At 38.0% G+C, this 18,907-nt stretch overlaps 1 protein-coding gene across 4 annotated transcripts; it reads right to left on the reverse strand.

The window, feature by feature from the left end:
• Positions 1-562: 562 nt before the first annotated feature.
• Positions 563-17,267, reverse strand: LOC144086909 (DNA (cytosine-5)-methyltransferase 3C-like). Of its 4 annotated transcripts, XM_077617112.1 has the most exons (24): positions 17,170-17,267; positions 15,825-15,896; positions 14,380-14,507; positions 14,166-14,311; positions 13,108-13,332; positions 11,563-11,716; positions 11,250-11,311; positions 10,360-10,419; positions 10,119-10,268; positions 9,245-9,352; positions 8,444-8,573; positions 7,187-7,297; positions 6,531-6,575; positions 6,213-6,292; positions 5,937-6,049; positions 4,702-4,885; positions 3,362-3,446; positions 3,140-3,285; positions 2,978-3,068; positions 2,608-2,756; positions 1,769-1,854; positions 1,620-1,689; positions 1,429-1,544; positions 563-1,339 (listed from the first exon to the last, which is right to left on the reverse strand). In XM_077617112.1, the coding sequence occupies exons 2-24, from the start codon at positions 15,830-15,832 to the stop codon at positions 1,192-1,194; spliced, it is 2,595 nt and encodes an 864-aa protein (XP_077473238.1). In that variant the 5' UTR covers positions 15,833-15,896; positions 17,170-17,267; the 3' UTR covers positions 563-1,191. The 4 variants fall into 4 exon arrangements, with proteins under 4 accessions (XP_077473238.1, XP_077473216.1, XP_077473222.1 ...); XM_077617090.1 differs by having other exon boundaries at positions 1,429-1,689; XM_077617096.1 differs by having other exon boundaries at positions 1,429-1,689; positions 15,825-15,893; positions 17,170-17,240.
• Positions 17,268-18,907: the final 1,640 nt, after the last annotated feature.

Here is an 18,907-nt window from a genome sequence, read left to right on the forward strand (position 1 = left end):
AACGACATAGTATAGTAAGGCTTTTTTTCTTAAAAAAAAACGACATAGTATAGTAAGGCTTTTTTCTTAAAAAAACGACATAGTATAGTAAGGCTTTTTTTCGTAAAAAACGACATAGTATAGTAAGGCTTTTTTTCCTACAAAAACGACATAGTATAGTAAGGCTTTTTTATTTAAAAAAACACACAGTATACTAAGGCTTTTTTCATAAAAAACGACTATGTATAGTTAGGCTGTACTATACATGATCGTTTTTTTAAGAATAAAGCCTTACTATACATGGTCTTTTATTCTAGAATAAAAGCCTTACTATACTGTCGTTTTTTTTAATAAAAAGCCTTACTATACATAGTCGTTTTTTACAGAAAAAAAGCCTTACTATACATTGTCATTTTTTAACAAAAATTGTCATTTTTTAACAAAAAAGCCCTACTATATATGGTTGTTTTTTAAAGAATAAAGCCTTACTACAGTTTCGTTTTTTTAACAAAAAAAATCCTTACTATACATTGTCATTTTTTAACAAAAAAAAAAGCCATTTTGAAGTAAACTGCAAAAAAACGGACGTTAAAACCTCGTTTATTAAGGAGCAGCAAAATGGAGGGACTTGGGGAGCGTTTTCCTTTTCACATCACAAAAATAAACATCCAAAACATATTGCCATTTTTTCAGGCCTCCTACATTTTTTTTTATCAAAAAAAAACCAACAACTATAAATTAAATATAAAAATCAAAGAGTAACAGGCACACAAGTGAGGTAGGAAGCAAAATGGAGGCCAAAAAACAACCCGAAAAAAACTCTAAAAATGGCTGCCTAATATCCTAAAAATAATTAAGATATTAAAAACGACCTCTGACAGTAGATTGTAGCACCAAACATGATCACATTTTTCCAAATAAAAACATTTTAAAAATCCTAAAAACACGGTAAAAATATTTTAAAAGCTCATTCAGAGGGGGAGGGGGTCAAACATTCACTATTTTGCGGGTTTAAAAAAAACAAAAGAACGGAAATCAACTGGACGTCGAGGCGGCCAATCGGTTCAAGGCAAGAGTCCAATTGGCCAATAGAAGAACCCCAGAAGGAAGTCAATACGTATCCGGCCAAACGGCAATTTGGACGTCTATAGCCGTCTTACGAGACGGTTTCTTTAAAAAAAAATGTTAGCAATGGCATTTTTTTTTGCGTCTTCATTGCGGCTCGCATTGGAAATAATCCTTGAGTGGCGCCAACAGGTGGCGGATGACGGGAACGCTCCAAAAGCGCCCCAAAACCTTCTGGCGCTGAGTGCGCCCCATATTGTTGACGTCGGTGTAATGCTTGGGGAATCCGAAAATCCTGAACCCACGGACAAATCCCGTCATTGGCCCGCCCACTTTTTGTGTTTTGCCCAAAAACCACAACCAAGAAGAAAAATCTGCACTTACTGTTCCAGTTCGGTACACCAGAGGTAGTCTTCCTTGCCGTTCATGGTGACGGGAAGTCCCACCTTGGTCTGGACCAGGGAATTGGACTTGGTGGTGATGGTTCGGACCTTCTCCAGCTGCGGAAATGACAAACATGTAAAATTCCATCGGAAGGACTTTTCGAGGCCACGCCTCCAAAAGAAACGCCCCACCTTGGCCTTGCGCCCCACTTCCAGACAATCCTGGAGAGAAACCTTCTGGTCTTCGGATTTGGTCGGAGGTCTGGAGAGAGAGAGAGAAGAAGCCCTACGTCGGATAGACCGCCTTCCGTTTTTCGAGCACGTCGGTCTGGCACCCCCACCTGGTCATGCCTGGCACGTTCCCCCAGAAGTAGCGCGCCCTGTGGGCGGGGCTGACGCGCACGGCGTCCATGATGATGGGATTGCACTGAAAGAATGGACACGGAAATGGACTTCCTTGGTCAATTGCCCCCTGATGGACAAAGGGTGTAGTCCAAACTACGGCCCATGGGCCTTCTTCTTTTTTTCATCATAAATGATGCGGTAGCACTGTATGGCATCATTCAATTGATTTGCAAACTTTGTGCAACGTTCAATATTTGGGTCCAGCTGCTCCATCTTTCTGTTTATAAATGGTACTGACGGTCGAACGATTCAAGTTGTATGCCCGTGAAACGCTCACCACTCTCACGCGCATCAAGCTTCATTATTATTGCCACTCGTTTCAAATGAAATGGCTTGCCTCTTCCTTGCAACTCCCTCAATAGAAGCCTTTCGCTTTTTACCAACCATATTCAATAATGGATGCACGCACTTACGCAACTTACGCACTGCAACGAACTGGGCAGAGGAAGGTGGATGCTGGGTGAGCTGAGCTCTCACAGCGCCAGGCGTCGTCGGTATTAGCGGCAGAAAGAAGCACTACTCGGAAAAAGGCGCGCAATACAAAATCCAACTTACAAACATTTTTCGACATAAACGCAATTTGCAGACATGTTCGTATGTACCGTTGTTCGTAACTCGAATGTTCGTAAGTAGGGGAGCGTCTGTACTGTTAAGGGATGCAGTTTTTTATATGTATCGTATGTTGACCCAGCCCGTCTATCAAATTTTTAAAGTCAATGTGGCCCCCCCCCGGGCCGAAAAGTTTGCCCAACCCTGGTGTAGTCCCACCACCCACCTCTAGGAAGCGACAGATGTCCTCCTTGTCTCGGACGGTCATGAAGACCACGTTCTCGAAGAGCCAGAAGAAGGGACGGTCGTCTCCGTCCTTGGGTTTCAGCATGCTCAGAATGCGGTAGTACTCAAAGAAAAGTCTCCCGGTACCCTCTGAAAAAAAATAAACAAAAATAAACAAACAAAAAAATCTAAAAAAACAACATTTGCGCCCCAAAAATAAACAAACAAATCTGAAAAAACAACATTTGAGCCGGAATAACGTCACTGTAAAACAGCCCAAAATTGCAGTCAAGGGTTACGCAACTCGATACCCTAAAAGCGGAAGCTCCGCCCCCTTTGGCGTCGAACGGGAGTCGGCGAAAAAGACGTACCGAACAGTCCTTTCCGGAGGGGATTGACGATGGAAAGGTCGTTGCACGGGCTGCCGCCGATCAGCAGGTCGAAGGGCCCCCATTGGGCCAGCTGATGGGTGGGCGGGGCACCGTTTAGCGACGGCGTCAAAGGAGCCGACGCGGCGACGGCGGCCATCTTACGTGTTTCCTGGTGATGCTGCGTACGTCGTTGACGTACTCGATCTCGCCGGCGTGCTTGACCATCCCCACGGCGATGGAGTCCTGGCAGATCTCCGAGGCGATGTAGCGTTCCACCTTGAAGCCCAGGTTCTTCAGGACCAGGTAGCCTCCGGGAACAAACGCCGAAGGGTGGTCACGTGACGACGATGGCGACGGAGAACTTTCCCGTGGTTTTTTTTTTACCTGTGGCGATGCCGTCAAAGAGCGACAGGACCCTGATTGGCCGCCGTTTGTCCGGCAACACGAGCGGGTAAATTCGGTGAGGCTCCTGTCCGGAAAGATGGCTCCAGTAAGCTAGCTGCTAGCATGACTCTTACGCTAGCACGCAAGCTAGGGTAGTTTTTTTTAAAAGTAGCTGGAGCAAAAGTGTAGATGGCGCAAGTAAGAATTGAGGCGCTTCTATGACACGCTAGCTAGCATGACTTACGCTAGCTAGGGTAGTTTTTTTAAATAAAAAAGGTAGTTGGAGCAAAATTGAAGATGGTTAATGCAAGAATGTGAAAGCTAGCTACTAGCTTGTACCTTATGCTAGTACGCAAGCTAGCATACGTTTTTAAAACGGTAGCTGGAGCAAAAGTGTAGATGGCTCAGGTAAGAGTTGACTCGCTTCTATGATGACGTGATACGCTAGCTACTAGCACAAACCGTACGCAAGATAGCATGTATTTAAAACGGTATCATAAAATATGACAGGACAACATGATACGCTAGCTACTAACAAGCTTACGCAAACTAGCATACATTTTTAAAACAGTAGCTAGCAACACTGAAGACGGCTCAAGTAAGAATTGATTCGCTTCTATGACAAGGTGATAAGCTAGCGGCTAGCATAAACGTTATGTTAGCATGCAAGCTAGCACATGTTTTTAGAAAGGTTGCTGGAGCAAAACTAAGGACGGACGGCTAAGGTAAAATGGCTGCAGGTTATTGGGCGCATCGAAGGCACTAAAATACGACACGACAACATGATACGCTAGCTGCTAGCATGAATCTTACACTAGCACGCGGGCTAGGGTAGGTTTTTAAAAAGGTAGCTGGAGCAAAACTGAGGATGGCTCACGCAAGAATGTGAAAGCTAGCTACTAGCATGAACCATACGCTAGCACGCAAGCTTGCACGTTTTTAAAACGGTATCGAAGACACACTAAAATATGACGCGACAATATAAAACGCTAGCTGCTAGCATGAGCCTAATGCCAGCACACAAGATAGCGTGTTTTTAACAAGACAACTCAAGTAAGAACTGAGGCGCTTCTATAAAAAGGTGATACGCTAGCGGCTAGCATAAACGTTACATTAGCATGCAAGCTTGCACGAACTGCGGATAACTCAGGTAAAAATCGCTGCAGGCTATTGGGCGCGTCGAAGGCAGACTAAAATACGACAGGACAACATGATACGCTAACTGCTAGCATGAATCTTACACTAGCACGCAAGCTAGCGTATGTTTTTAAAAAGGTAGTTGGAGCAAAACTCACAGTGAGTAGCGTTTTTTTGTCTTTCGGTTTTGACGTTTTACTCACAAAGTGCATGGCGCTGCTGTTAGCGAAGAAGTTCTGGATCTTGGCGGTCCAGTCGGGTCGGAGGCGGAGCCTTCCCCGGCACTGATCCGGCTGGCAGATGTAGCAGCTCCACGGGTCCAGGTCTTTCACCATGGTGAAGGTTCCCTTCCCCACCAGGATCTCCAGGCACTCCTTGCAGAAACATCTGAGCGCGACAACGTGGCGTTATTTGGTTTGACTTTAGCGACGTAAGGTCTGTATCCGCGCAAAACTACTTTTGCCATAATTATGAATTAAAATCATATTTTGAGAGAAACAAATAGTAAAATGTCAAGATTATAGTCAATAACGATTTATTTTGACGCTACACGAAGCAGAAGTTGTTTGGTTTGCCTTTAGCAACATTAGGTCTGTATCCGCGCAAAATTAATTTTGGCATAATAATAAATTTAAATCATATTTTGACAGAAAAATAGTGGTAAAATGTCTAGATTAAGGTCAATGACGATTTATTTTGACGCTACCCGAAGGGGAAGTTGTTTGGTTTGACCTTAGCAACGTAAGGTTTGTAGCCATGCAAAACTATTTTTGCCATAATTATGAATTAAAATCATATTTTGAGAGGAAAAAATTGTAAAATGACAAGATTATAGTCAATAACGATTTATTTTGAGGCTACATGAAGCAGAAGTTGTTTGGTTTGACTTTAGCGACGTAAGGTTTGTATCCATGCAAAACTACTTTTTGCCAGAATAATAAATTAAAATCATATTTTGACAGAAAAATAGTGGTAAAAGGACAAGATTAAGGTCGATAACGATTCATTTTGACGCTACGCAAAGTGGAAGTTTTTTGGTTTGACTTTAGCAACGTAAGGTCTGTATCCGGGCAAAACTACTTTTACCATAATTATGAATTAAAATCATATTTTGAGAGGAAAAAAAATAGTAAAAGAACCAGACTAAAGTCGATGACAATTTATTTTGATGCTACGTGAAGCAGAAGTTGTTTGGTTTGCCTTTAGAGATGTAAGGACAGTATCTGTAAAAACTACTTTTGCCATAATAATAATAATAATTTAGAATCTTATTTTGAAAGAAAAATAGTGGTAATAGGACAAGATTAAAGTCGATGACAATTTATTTTGATGCTATTCTAAGCAGAAGTTGTTTGGTTTGACTTTAGCGACGTAAGGTCTGTATCCATGCAAAACTATTTTTACCACAATAATGAATGAAAATCATATATTTTCATACCTGCAGCAGCTAGCATTGGCGCACAAGATGAGCTGCGATCCCCCGCAACACACCGTGCAATACGACTGGTAGCCGTCTTCGTCGAAGCGGTACAGCGTTTCCGTCACGTTGTCCTGTCGCGACCACACGCAACGCACCGTCAAAAAAACACAACAATTCTCACCCACCGAATCAACAATTCCGACCAATTATATTCTCACAATCCCAATTTTTAAATGACAGCATCTTTCATAACTCCCAAGTTTTTACCTTTACAATGAAATGCCATTTTCTCACCTTGCATTTGACGCAAAGTCCGCCTTCAAACAAGGGGTGCTGGATGTCCACCTCGCAGACGCCGCAAGCCAAACAGCAATCTGAAAGGGACCGCCCCCTTTTCCTTAAAATAAGTCTCCGCCCTCCCTTGCCAAACGGAAAAATACCGCTTTTTCCGTGACATTAGGAGATTAAAGTCAGGAAATGGTCAAAAATAAAGCAATGTGAGGCATGATGTGACTTATTTTGACGTGTGGTGAACAGGAAGTGGCTGGATTTTTAGCAAAATAAAGGTCGGTGTGAACACAAAATGGTATTTAGTCGCAAGTTGGAACTCACCTTCAATTTTTGTGTTTCGGTCTTTAAGCCGCTCGATTAAAATATCTGTAATAAAAATTAAAAACAATTAAAAATCATAAGTCAAACCTCAAGAAAATTAAATGTCATGTTTTTTTAATATCACTTTTTGGCTCACGGTTTTTTAGGTAGGTACAAATAAAACAATTAAAAAGTACAACTGAATATAATTAAATGTAAAAAAAAAATTTGCAATGCATTATGGGGGAAGCATTCCGTCCAAGAAAAGTGACTTTGATCAAAATATATATTATATTATATATATTTAAATATATATATAAATATATTTAAACAAATTATATATATATATATAATTAATTTTAAAAAACCCTCAACATAATTAAGAAAAAAATAAAAATAAAAGACAGTTTAGACTGCGATTAAAAAACACAGTTTAACACTATTTTTAACAGTTCAACGCTAGTTTTTCATTTTTTATTTTATTGAAAAATATGTATTTGTCTATGTTTTTTTAACATCACTTTTTGGCTCCCAGTCTTGATTAATTCTGCATGGAATTTTGGTACACTCGATTTATTTGTAAAAAAAAAAAAAATGTATAAATAAAAAAAACCTCGACTACTGAAAATGTACTTTTGTGTTTATTTGTGTAGAATCAACTAATTTTTGGTACCGACCTCTGGTGAAGATGTAGTTGTTTGTGCTGGGCCGGTTTTTGGGAGTCGACTTCTTCTTGACGGGCGGCCGGTAGTCCGACTGAGCCGAGTCCGAATCCACGTCGACGGCGGCTGCAAGGGAAAAAAAAGCGCGGGTCAAAACGCAGAAACTGCCTCTAAAAACAAACAGGAAATGATCCTGAATGAACAGGAAGTGATGCCAGAATGGCCCAAAATTTACAAGAAGTGACCCAGAAATTCTGCTAAATTAGCAAACCCGAAATGAATATAATGGGATCCTGAAGTGACCCAGAAAATCTCCAAAATCAACAGGAAGTGACCTAAAAATTCCTCAAAATCTGCAGGAAGTAAAAAAATAAATGCAATAATCATTAAAAAAAATAACATAAAATAAATTATATATGTATTAAAATAAATTTAAAAAAATATATAATTATTATTATATATTTGATTACTTAAAAATATATATGAAAGGATAATAATATATATATATATGTATTAAAATACATTTAAAAAATGTTTATATATTTGATTAATTAAAAAAATAAATGCAAGAATAATAATATATCCTGAAGTGACCCAGCAAACCTCCAAAATCAACAGGAAGTGACCAAAAATCCCTCAAAATCTGCAGGAAGTAAAAAAATAAATGGAATAATCATTAAAAATAAAAAAATAATATATATATGTATTAACATAAATTTTAAAAAATGTTTATATATTTGATTAATTAAAAAAATGCAAGAATAATAATATATGTATTAAAATAAATTAATTATTTTTTATATATTTGATTAATTAAAAAAATAAATACAAGATTTATATATATATATAAATATATTTAAAAAAATGTTTATATATTTGATTAATTAAAAAAATGCAATAATAATAATATATGTATTAAAATAAATTAATTATTTTTTTATATATTTGATTAATTAAAAAAATTAATACAAGAATAATAATATATGTATGTATTAAAATACATTTTAAAAAAATGTTTATATATTTGATTAATTAAAAAAAATAATGCAAGAATAATAATATATATATATATATATATGCATTAAAATAAATTAAATTTTGTTTTTTATACATTTGAATAATTTTAAAAAAATAAATGCAAGAATAATAATAATAATAATATATATGTATTAAAATATATTTTTATATATATATTTGATTAATTAAAAACAAGAATAATAAATATATATATTTATTTATAAACGACCCCAAAGCCCCCCGGCGCGCTCTTACCCGGTGTGGCGAATCCGCTCGGTCCGCTAGGTAAAAAGCCATTGGAGGCCCAGTCCAGCATCAGCTTCATCTCCTTTTCTTTGTCTCCTTTGGCTTCTTGGAAGGACTTTTCGCAACGCTCGCTGGCATGCTACAGGCAAAAAAACAAACAAGATTGCTAAAACGGCATTAATGGTTTAAATGAAGTCGTTTGCTTCGAGATTGGAGTTCAACTTATGTTCCGACAATGATTTGCTTTATTAAAAATGACGTTGAAATGTTGGATTTCGTTTTATCGATTTAGGGGAGGAAACACCGCCCTCTGGTGGACAAAGTGGACAACACGACATTAATGGGTTAAATTAAGTCGTTTAATTCGAGATTGGAGTTTAATTTATGTTCCGACAATGATTTGCGTCATTAAAAGTGACGTTGAAATGTTGCATTTCGTTGTATCGATTTTGGGGAGGAAACACCGCCCTCTGGTGGACAAAACAACATTAATGGGTTAAATTAAGTCGTTTGATTCTAGTTTGGAGTTCAACTTTTGCCCCGACAATCATTTGCGTCATTAAAAGTGACGTTGAAATGTTGGACTTAGTTTTATCGATTTTGGGGAGGAACCACCGCCCTCTGGTGGACAAAATGAAGAAAAAAATAAGAAACACGTTGGCAGGGCTTTCAGTACAAAACCAAATGCGAAAAATAAGATAAAAAGGATCATTTAACACACGAAAAAAACCTAGTTTTTCATTTTTTTAAACGAAAACTGAACCCTCGGTTGTCATCGATGGAGTTAGACGTCCAATCTGTTTGTCTCACCTCGATAATCTGGTAGATGGCCCGCTTGTAGTCCGGAAGGGAGTTAAATGAACTTTGGCAGAAATTCTCCACAAAGTTTCCAAAAGGCAACAAACAATCCGTGCTGATCTGCATTAAAAAAACACACACACAAAAACTTTAAATAAATTAAAAAAACATAAAAGTTGGTGATACGTTTTGCATTACTTGGTTAAAAAAAACGTGTACATCCCCCAAAACGATAGCATTTTACGTGTGTGTCGTCATTATCGCCATAGCCATTACTGCAATGCGCATTTTGACCAGCAGATGGCGTCCAAGTGACGCTGAATGCTAAATTGACGTCATAATGGCTTGCATTATATCGTGTCGTCATAATCGCCATAGCTATTACTGCAATGCGCATTTTGACCAACAGATGGCGTCCAAGTGACACTGAATGGCTAGATTGACGTCATAATGGCTTGTATTATATCGTGTGTCGTCATAAACCATAGCCATTACTGCAATGTGCATTTTGACCAGCAGATGGCGTCCAAGTGACGCCGAATGCTAAATTGACGTCATAATGGCTTGCATTATATCGTGTGTGTCGTTATAATCACCATAGCTATTACTGCAATGCGCATTTTGACCGGCAGGTGGCGTCCAAGTGACGCTGAATGCTCCATAGACGTCATAAAGGCTTGCATTCTATTATTTTGAAGTAACGCTACTCTTACTTGAGAACTATTTTTGGCTACTTTACCAAGTCATCGTTTAAAAATAAAAATTAAGTACTTTAGCATGGTTTTCATCGAATACTAAGTAACGTTTTTCATATTATTTTGGAGGTGATAAACGGAGATTGTCGACAGTTTTGTCAATTTGTCAAAATGGTGGTTTGCGGACCGACCTTGGAGAGGGTGCCGTCGCCGAACCACTCCACCCGGCGGAATCCAGGAGCGGAATACTTGGTTTTCCAAGGGATGATCAAGCCGGGCCACCAGGGGAAGTCCTTGACGCCCCCCCACACCAGCTCGCCGCTCATAAAGCCTTCGCCGTCCTGAGGGAAAAGGGAGGAGCTAGTTAGCTAGCTAGCTAGCTCTTCAGTCCGCCGTCCCGCCCCTATTCTCTACATTTGGGGATGTCGCTACCTGGTAGTTGGCTTTTTTTCGTCCCCTGGGTGATTTGTGGGAAGGAATCGTCTTTTCTTCCTGGACAAAAAATAATAATAATAAATAAATAAAAACAATCAATAAAATCAATTCAATCGCGGGCCAAATCGACCGAATATATATATATATATATATATATATTTTTTTTTTCCTTGCATTTATTTTCTTAATTAATCAAATATATAAAAATATATATATGTTAATACATATTATTCTTGCATTTATTTTTTTAATTAATCAAAAAATATATTTATATATTTTAATACATATATATTATTATTCTTGCATATATTTTTTTAATTAATCGAATATATAAACTTTTTTTAAAATTTATTTTAATACATATATTATTATTCTTGCATGTTTTTTAATTAATCAAATATATAAACATTTGTTTTAATTTATTTTAATACATATATATAAATTATTATTCTTGCATATATGTTTTAATCAATCAAATATATAAACATTTTTTTAAAATTATTTTTGACACATCTATTATTATTCTTGCATTTATTTTTTTAATTAATCAAATATATAAACATTTGTTTTAATTTATTTTAATACATATATATAAATTATCATTCTTGCATATTTTTTTAATCAATCAAATATATAAACATTTTTTTAAATTAATTTTGACACATCTATTATTATTCTTGCATTTATTTTTTTAATTAATCAAATATATAAACATTTTTTTAAATTTATTTTAATATATATATATATATATATATATATATATATATATATATATATATATATATATATATATAATTAGTCATTTATTTGGACTAAAAACTCTGGCCCCTTATATTAAGAGAGAAAAAATAAAATAAAAAAGTAAAATAATTTAAAAAAAACCCTACCTTTTCGTCGGAGCCATCATCGCCGTCTTCGTCCCCAACGGAGAGGCCTCGCAAGTTGAAGTCTGAGAAAGTAAAGCATTCCGTTCAAATGCAACGTATTTTCTCGCATATAAGCCGGCTCAGTGTATTAGCAATAGCCTTAAAATTCCCCTAAAACGGTTACATTTTTTTTCTCTGGTATAAGACGCGCCCTGATCCACCATTTTCACCTCCATATTCGTGGTTTTAATAGGGAGTATAAATGTCTTACTTTGAAAGGAAAATCGCAAGAACAATCATTACACGCAGACGAATTCAAACAGGAAGTGTGTACCTTTTAATTTGGTGAGGGCGACGTGGCACGGCTTTAAACAGCGCACGCGAAGCTCATCCTCATCCGCGTCTTTTTTACCCAGCGGCGATGTCGTTTTGTCGCCGTCGTCGTTCTCCGTCGAGGCCGGGAGGCTCCCGTTGGACGAAACGCCATTCTTTAAAACACAAAATCACACACGGCGCCGAGCTCGTGACTTCCTGTTGACGACGGGTTTCTCGCTGCTGATTTTGGGACATTTAAGTCTCACTTGCAATAAATTCTACAGGATTTGTGGGTCACATTGGATCATTTCAGTTCACTTCCTGTCGATTTTTTGGGAGCTCAAGGGTAACTTCCTGTTGACAGCCGGTCTCTTCCTGCTGATTTTGGGGGCATTTGAGGGTCATTTTCTGTTGACTTTGTGTCACTTCCTGTTCATTTTCATGGCATTCAAAAATTCACTTCCTGTTGATTTGGGGCATTCAGAATTCACTTCCTGTTCATTTTGAAGGCATTCAAAATTCACTTCCAGTTCATTTTCAAGGTATTCAAAATTCACTTCCTGTTGTTTTGGGGCATTCAAAATTCACTTCCTGTTGTTTTGGGGCATTCAAAATTCACTTCCTGTTCATTTTTAAGTCATTCAATGTAAATTTCCTGTTGATTTGTGGCATTCAACGTCCATTTCCTGTTGATTTGGGTCAATCAATGTCCATTTCCTGCTGATTTGGGTCAATCAATGTCCATTTCCTGTTGGTTTGTGGCATTCAACATGCATTTCCTGTTGATTTGGGTCATTCAATGTCCATTTCCTGTTGATTTGGGGCATTCACCGTCCATTTCCTGTTGAATTGGTGGCAATTAATGTCCACTTCCTGTTGAATTGAATTGGGGGCATTGAATGTCCATTTCCTGTTGATTTTTGGCATTCAAATCCCATTTCCTGTTGAATTGGTGGCATTCAATGTCCATTTCCTGTTGGTTTTTGGCATTGAATGTCCATTTCCTCTTGATTTGGGGCATTGAATGTCCATTTCCTGTTGATTATTGGCATTCAACGTCCATTTCCTGTTGATTTGGGTTATTCAACATCCATTTTCCTGTTGATTTGGACCATTCAATGTCCATTTCCTGTTGATATGGGTCATTCAATGTCCATTTCCTGTTGAATTGGGGGCTTTGAATGTCCATTTCGTGTTGGTTTGTGGCATTCGACGTCCATTTCCTGTTGATTTGGGGCATTCAAAGTCCATTTCCTGTTGAATTGAGGCATTGAATGTCCATTTCCTGTTGATTTGGGGCATTCAAAGCGCATTTCCTCTTTATTTTTGCTCAATTCCAATTTCTCGTTATCACTTCCTGTTCATTTTGGGCCATTCTTTCAACATAATTCGGTGCCAATTCTTCTTCCCTTCCCTTCAGGGTGCTTAGAAGCCATTTCCTGTTCACTTTCGGCCAATTTCCCATCGAGTTTCCATCACTTCCTGTCAATTGGACTTCGCTTGGCGTCGTCGCTAAGGTTAGCGACACCTGGGAGCTAAAAAATACAAACAGTTTCGTGCCTACCTCGCCGCAGGCTTCGTCGCCCCCTTCGGTCGTAGGCTCCGCCCGCTCGCCGCCATTTGTGGATGGCTCGGGCGGCGGGTATGGTTGGATGTCGCGGTGGTCGCGAGCCCCCGGCGCGTCGTAATCCTGGTCCACCTCATTGGCCGAGTGGAAGGCTTTGAACCAGACCAGGAGATCCAAGTTGACATCAAAATCGCCTCGGATCAGCTCGTCCAATCGAATCGTCTGAAGGGGGAGAAAGACGCAATGGGAATGTTGCGACTTTTATGTCACGTTTGGTCTACATCACGTGTCAAAGTGGCGGCCCGGGGGGCAAATCTGGCCCGCAGGATCATTTTGTGTGGCCCGGGAAAGTCAATGATGAGTAGTGCCGACTTTCTGTTTTAGGATCAAATTCAGATGAAGAGTATTGATGGATATTCAATTTCCTGATTTTCCCCCTTTTTAAATAAATTATTGTCATTTTTTTAAGCCATTTTTTTCTGTGTTTTTAGTTCAAAAATCATTTGGTAAATTGTAAAAATATATTTTAAAAAAAGCTAAAATAAACATTGTTTTAGATCTATAAAAAACGGAATAATCAGGCCTTTTAATCTAGTTCTTTTAATCCATAATTGTCATATTTTAATCCATTTTTTTCTGTTTTTAGTTCAAAAATCATTTGGTAAAATCTAAAAATATATTTAAAAAAAAAACTAAAATAAATATTGTTTTAGATCTATAAAAAACTGAATATTCGGGGATTTTAATCCATTTTTTCTGTGTTTTTAGTTCAAAAATAAATTTGTAAAATCTAAAATATATATAAAAAAGCTCAAATAAACCTTTTTTAGACCTATAAAAAACGGAATATTCAGGGCTTTTAATCCAGTTCTTTTAATCCATTTATAGAAAAAATATATAAATATTCTATCTAAAATGGTCCGGCCCACGTGAAATCAAGTTGACGTTTAAGCGGCCCGCGAACCAAACTGAGTCCGTCACCCCTGGTCTACATTAACCGCGATAATCATTTTTTTAGCGATCCTAACGAGGGCGCCCTCGAGCGAAGTCGCTACCTTGGCGATGCGATTGTTGGCGAAGGCCCGTTGGAGGAGTCCAAAGTTATGCCTGCAATCGTCGTCGTCCCGCACGTCCCACTTGACCAGGCTCAGGTCCACCGACCCCGGCGCGATGCAGTCCATCAGCTGGCAGTGACACGCCCCTGGGAAAAGAATAGCGCCGCCGTTAGCTCGTTGTGGCGGTCGGCTAGGGATGGCGCGGAGCACTCACCCGAAGCGATGTCCCGCACCGTTTGGAAGCGCGTCTTTAGCAAGGCGTTGAGCCACGTCAGCGATCGGGAACCGTCCGTCTCCGGCGCCACATCGTCCGGGATCACCGTCACTCGTTTGCACATCTTGCTGAGGAGCGGACACCAGACAGACGCTATGTCACATGTGGCAAAGTGAAGGCCCAGGGGCCAAATGTGGCCCGCCGCATTATTTTGTGTGGCCCGGGAAAGTCAATCATGAAAGGCGACTTTGTGTTTTAGGATCAAATTAAAATGAAGAGTATAGATGTATATTACATTTCCTGATTTTTTCCCCCTTTTAAAACAATCATTGTCATTTTTTAATCCATTTTTTCTGTGTTTTTAGTTCAAAAATCATTTTGTAAAATCTAAAAAAAAATATTTCCAAAAAAACCTAAAATAAACATTGTTTTAGATCTTTTCCTGATTTTCCCCCTTTTAAATCAATAATTGTCATTTTTAAATCATTTTTTTAATTCAAAAATCATTTTGTAAAATCTAAAAAAAATATTTAAAAAAGCTAAGATAAACATTGTTTTAGATGTTTTTCCCCTTTTAAATCAATATTTGTCATTTTTAATCCATTTTCTGTGTTTTTAGTTCAAAAATCATTTTGTAACATTTTAAAAAAATATTTTAAAAAGCTAAAACATTGTTTTAGATCTTTTCCTGATTTTCCCCCTGGTAAATCAATAATTGTCATTTTTAATCCATTTTTTCCTGTGTTTTTTTTGGACCATTTTAGATATAATATTTAGATTTTTTTTTAAATAAATGGATTAAAAGAACTGGATTAAAAGCCCTGAATATTCTGTTTTTTATAGATCTAAAACAATGCTTATTTTAGCTTTTTTTAAATATATTTTTAGATTTTACCAAATGATTTTTGAACTAAAAACACAGAAAAAATGGATCAAAAAATGACAATTATTGAATTAAAAGGGAGAAAATCAGGAAATGTAATACACATCTATACTCTTCATTTGAATTTGATCCTAAAACAGAAAGTCGCCACTCATCATTGACTTTCCCGGGCCACACAAAATGATGCGGCGGGCCACATTTGGCCCCCGGGCCGCCACTTTGACACATTTGGACAATAGGATAACGCACGACCACTTGTCAACCAGAAGTGGTATATAGTCCTCTCATATTAGCCAACAAGCTCCGTCATTTGCATTTACTAACAAGAAAAAAAAACACAGAAAAAATGCAAGGCTCCGCCCAGTGCTCATAGAGACGTTACACTAGGGAGTTGCGACCAATAAGACAGTGTCCACGATGTTCTTATGATCAGCCATCAACCAATCGTGTCCGCTGTTTGCTCGTCTATCAAAATTTGTCTCGTACCTCAAGATAAATATTGGCTCAAAATTTTACTCGTATCTCAATGTCGAGGTAACACTGTTATGGCATGTGTCCTTACCTTCTCATGGCCGCCCCCGGAAGTCAGCGTCGGCGAACGTTTGGAAAGACAAAATCTTCGGGTCTTTGTCTGCTGATTGAACCAAAAAAAAGGTATTTTTTTAGTTTTCTCAGTCGAGACCACAGGTGTCAAAGTGGCGGGCCGGGGGCCAAATCTGGCCCGCCGCATCATTTTGTGTGGCCCGGGAAAGTCAATGATGAGTGCCGACTTTCTGTTTTAGGATCAAATTCAAATGAAGAGTATAGATGTGTATTATATTTCCTGATTTCCCCCCTTTTAATCCATAACTGTCATTTTTTAATCTATTTTTGTCAGTTTTTAGTTCAAAAATCATTTTGTACATTTAATACATATATATATAATTATTATTCTTGCATATATTTTTTTAATTAATAAAATATATAAACATTTTTTAATTTATTGTAATATATACATATATATATATATTATTATTCTTGCATTTATTTTTTTTAATTAATCAAATATATAAACATTTTTAAATGTGTTCTAATACACATTATTATTCTTGCATATTTTCTTTAATTAATCAAATATATAAACATTTTTTTAAATTTATTTTAATACATATATATATATTATTATTCTTGCATTTTTTTAAAATTAATCAAATATATAAACTTTTTTACATTTACCGTAACCGTAAATTGTGACGTAAAGGACAAGGAATGACCTCAAAATTGACGTAGTTTCGAAAAAATGTTATATTTTTGGTATAAATATCGAGTTAATAATGTAGTACATTGTCCAGAAACTAAAAAAACGGCAAAATGTTGAACCTATAACGCAAAAAAACACGAGTTTGAATTCCATCGCTCGCTAAACCACATCCAACATGGCGGACGTAATGACGCATCTCGGTGGCGAGGAAGCAGTTCTCGGCTCTCGCGAGCTTTTCCGAATGTTTATTGCCGCGAATTTCACGCGCCATTTAAAACGAAGAAGACAAAAACAAGATTTAAAGCCCATAGTTTACACACTCAGAAAACGCCGACCGCAAAGTTTTCTCTTTACACGCCATTTGATATAAAATGCAACAAAACGAAACAACGTTCACTTGTTTACAACTGCATTTACGCGTTATTAAACCGAGATAATAAATAGGAGCGTGTGTATTTCTATTCGGTGTTAAAAAGTACATTTCTCTCAAGCTAGCTCGTTAGCTTCCCGTAAGGCGAACTGTTGTTTACACGTGTGCCTGTCGGTCTTTGTCACGGGAGGATAAACTCATTGCTTGGGAAAACAAAACAAACCAGCGACACGACTGCGCACGCGTAGGAATATTTGCAAAGATATGTAAAAAAAATAAAGAAAAAGTTACACCTACCTGAGTTTTTCAGGCTATTTTGTCGTCACCTCTTCGAGCCCGCAAATTTTCGGCCGTGTGCACTTTTGGGGGGGACCTAGCATGTGACGTCATCCAGCGGAAAGGGGTGCGGTGGATATTTGACGGGGCGGAGTTTCGAGCTAGCTAGCTGACGTCATGCTCACGCTAGCTTACGAGTTAAGCGACACTTGGATTGGAATATCCTGTCAAATGGAAGGAAAGTGTGTTAAAGTTATGAACTATTTATTAAAATTAATTAATTAGCAATACGCGGACTTAATAACTGGACAAAAACAGTTTGATTTTGGGGCATTTGTAGGAAACACGAGTTGATTTGGGGTCATCTGTTATTTGGGTTACTTACTAGTGCCTTTGTGATGGTTTTACGTCACTTCCTGTACATTTGAGACTAGATTTGGGGTATTTTCCTGACTTTCTGATAGTTTACTGTCACTTCCTTTAGACTCTGGGGTATTCTATGGCAGTGGCGGTCCGTGCATTTTTTTGTCGCGCCTTCAAAAGGTAAAATCCACTTCCTAGCAGCATTTAATGATTAAATACAAATACTGGAGCTTTTCAAACATTACAACCGGGCCGGGGGGCGGGGGGGTTCCCGGGGAAAGACAGCGATGGACGTCAATGGCGAAATGGCAAAAATTGCACTAAAATGGGGTAAAATCCACTTCCTAGCAGCATTTAGTGATTAAATACAAACACTGGAGCTTTACAGATATCAGAACTTGGCCCACAATTGAAATAATATTTAGGAATATAGCCATATTTTACTCACCCAAAATCCTTTTTAACTGTACACAATATCCATCCTCCTTTCTTTCTTCCTTCTTGTCTATCGCCATCGAAGCTAATGCTGAAAGTCGAGTCTGTCCTGTCGTATTTCTGGCATAGTCCGTCTTGAAAATGGCTTTAAATCAACACAACAATATATTTCCTTGTGCAGCTAGCTCCAGATGCAGTTTGGTAGCTCTGGCTAATCACTAGCCAATCGTAGTTGGTGAAAGCGATGATGTCTCCCTACGCCTGCAACAATGCATTGTGGTGTTGCCAACTCGAAATCTGATTGGTTAAAGCAAGTCTTATCGACGCTTGTTTAATGCAGCAGAGTCCGCAGAAGTGATTGTGAAGGCCTTGAGGCAGATTTCTGACCCTGGCAACAAATAATGGCTGAAATGTGATTGGTTGAATGCTTCAATATGAAAACACACATCTGGAAGCAGTGCAAACAGGGGGGAAAGCAATGAAAGGAAGGCTTCCTTTCATTGCTTCCCCCCCCTGTAGCTTCCGAAGCTAACAGACCATTTGGAATAATAAGTATTGATGGACAAAATATAATATGATTCAGATATTTCTTAGGCCAGCAGAGAAGGCCTTGAAGGCCCTGATGGCCCACCACTGTTTTATGGTCATTTCTTGTAAATTTTGGATATTTTCCTGTTGATATTGGTCATTCCAGGTCACTTCCTTCCTGTAGAATTCAGGCATCATGTCATCATTTCCTGTATATCTTCTGTTTATTTGTGACTAGATTTTGGCCATTTTCATGACTTTCTGATGGTTTTTCTGTACATTTGGGGTCACTTCCTGTAGACTCTGGTAATTTCTTGTCATTTTTGGATCTTTTCCTGTTGATATTGGTCACTTCCTGTAGAATGTCGTCATTTCCTGTACATCTTGGACCATTTTCTGTTGATTTGAGAAAATTTTAAGAAACAATTCTTTG

The sequence above is a fragment of the Stigmatopora argus genome, chromosome 1 (genome assembly GCF_051989625.1).
Source record: "Stigmatopora argus isolate UIUO_Sarg chromosome 1, RoL_Sarg_1.0, whole genome shotgun sequence".
NCBI classification, from domain to species: domain Eukaryota; kingdom Metazoa; phylum Chordata; class Actinopteri; order Syngnathiformes; family Syngnathidae; genus Stigmatopora; species Stigmatopora argus.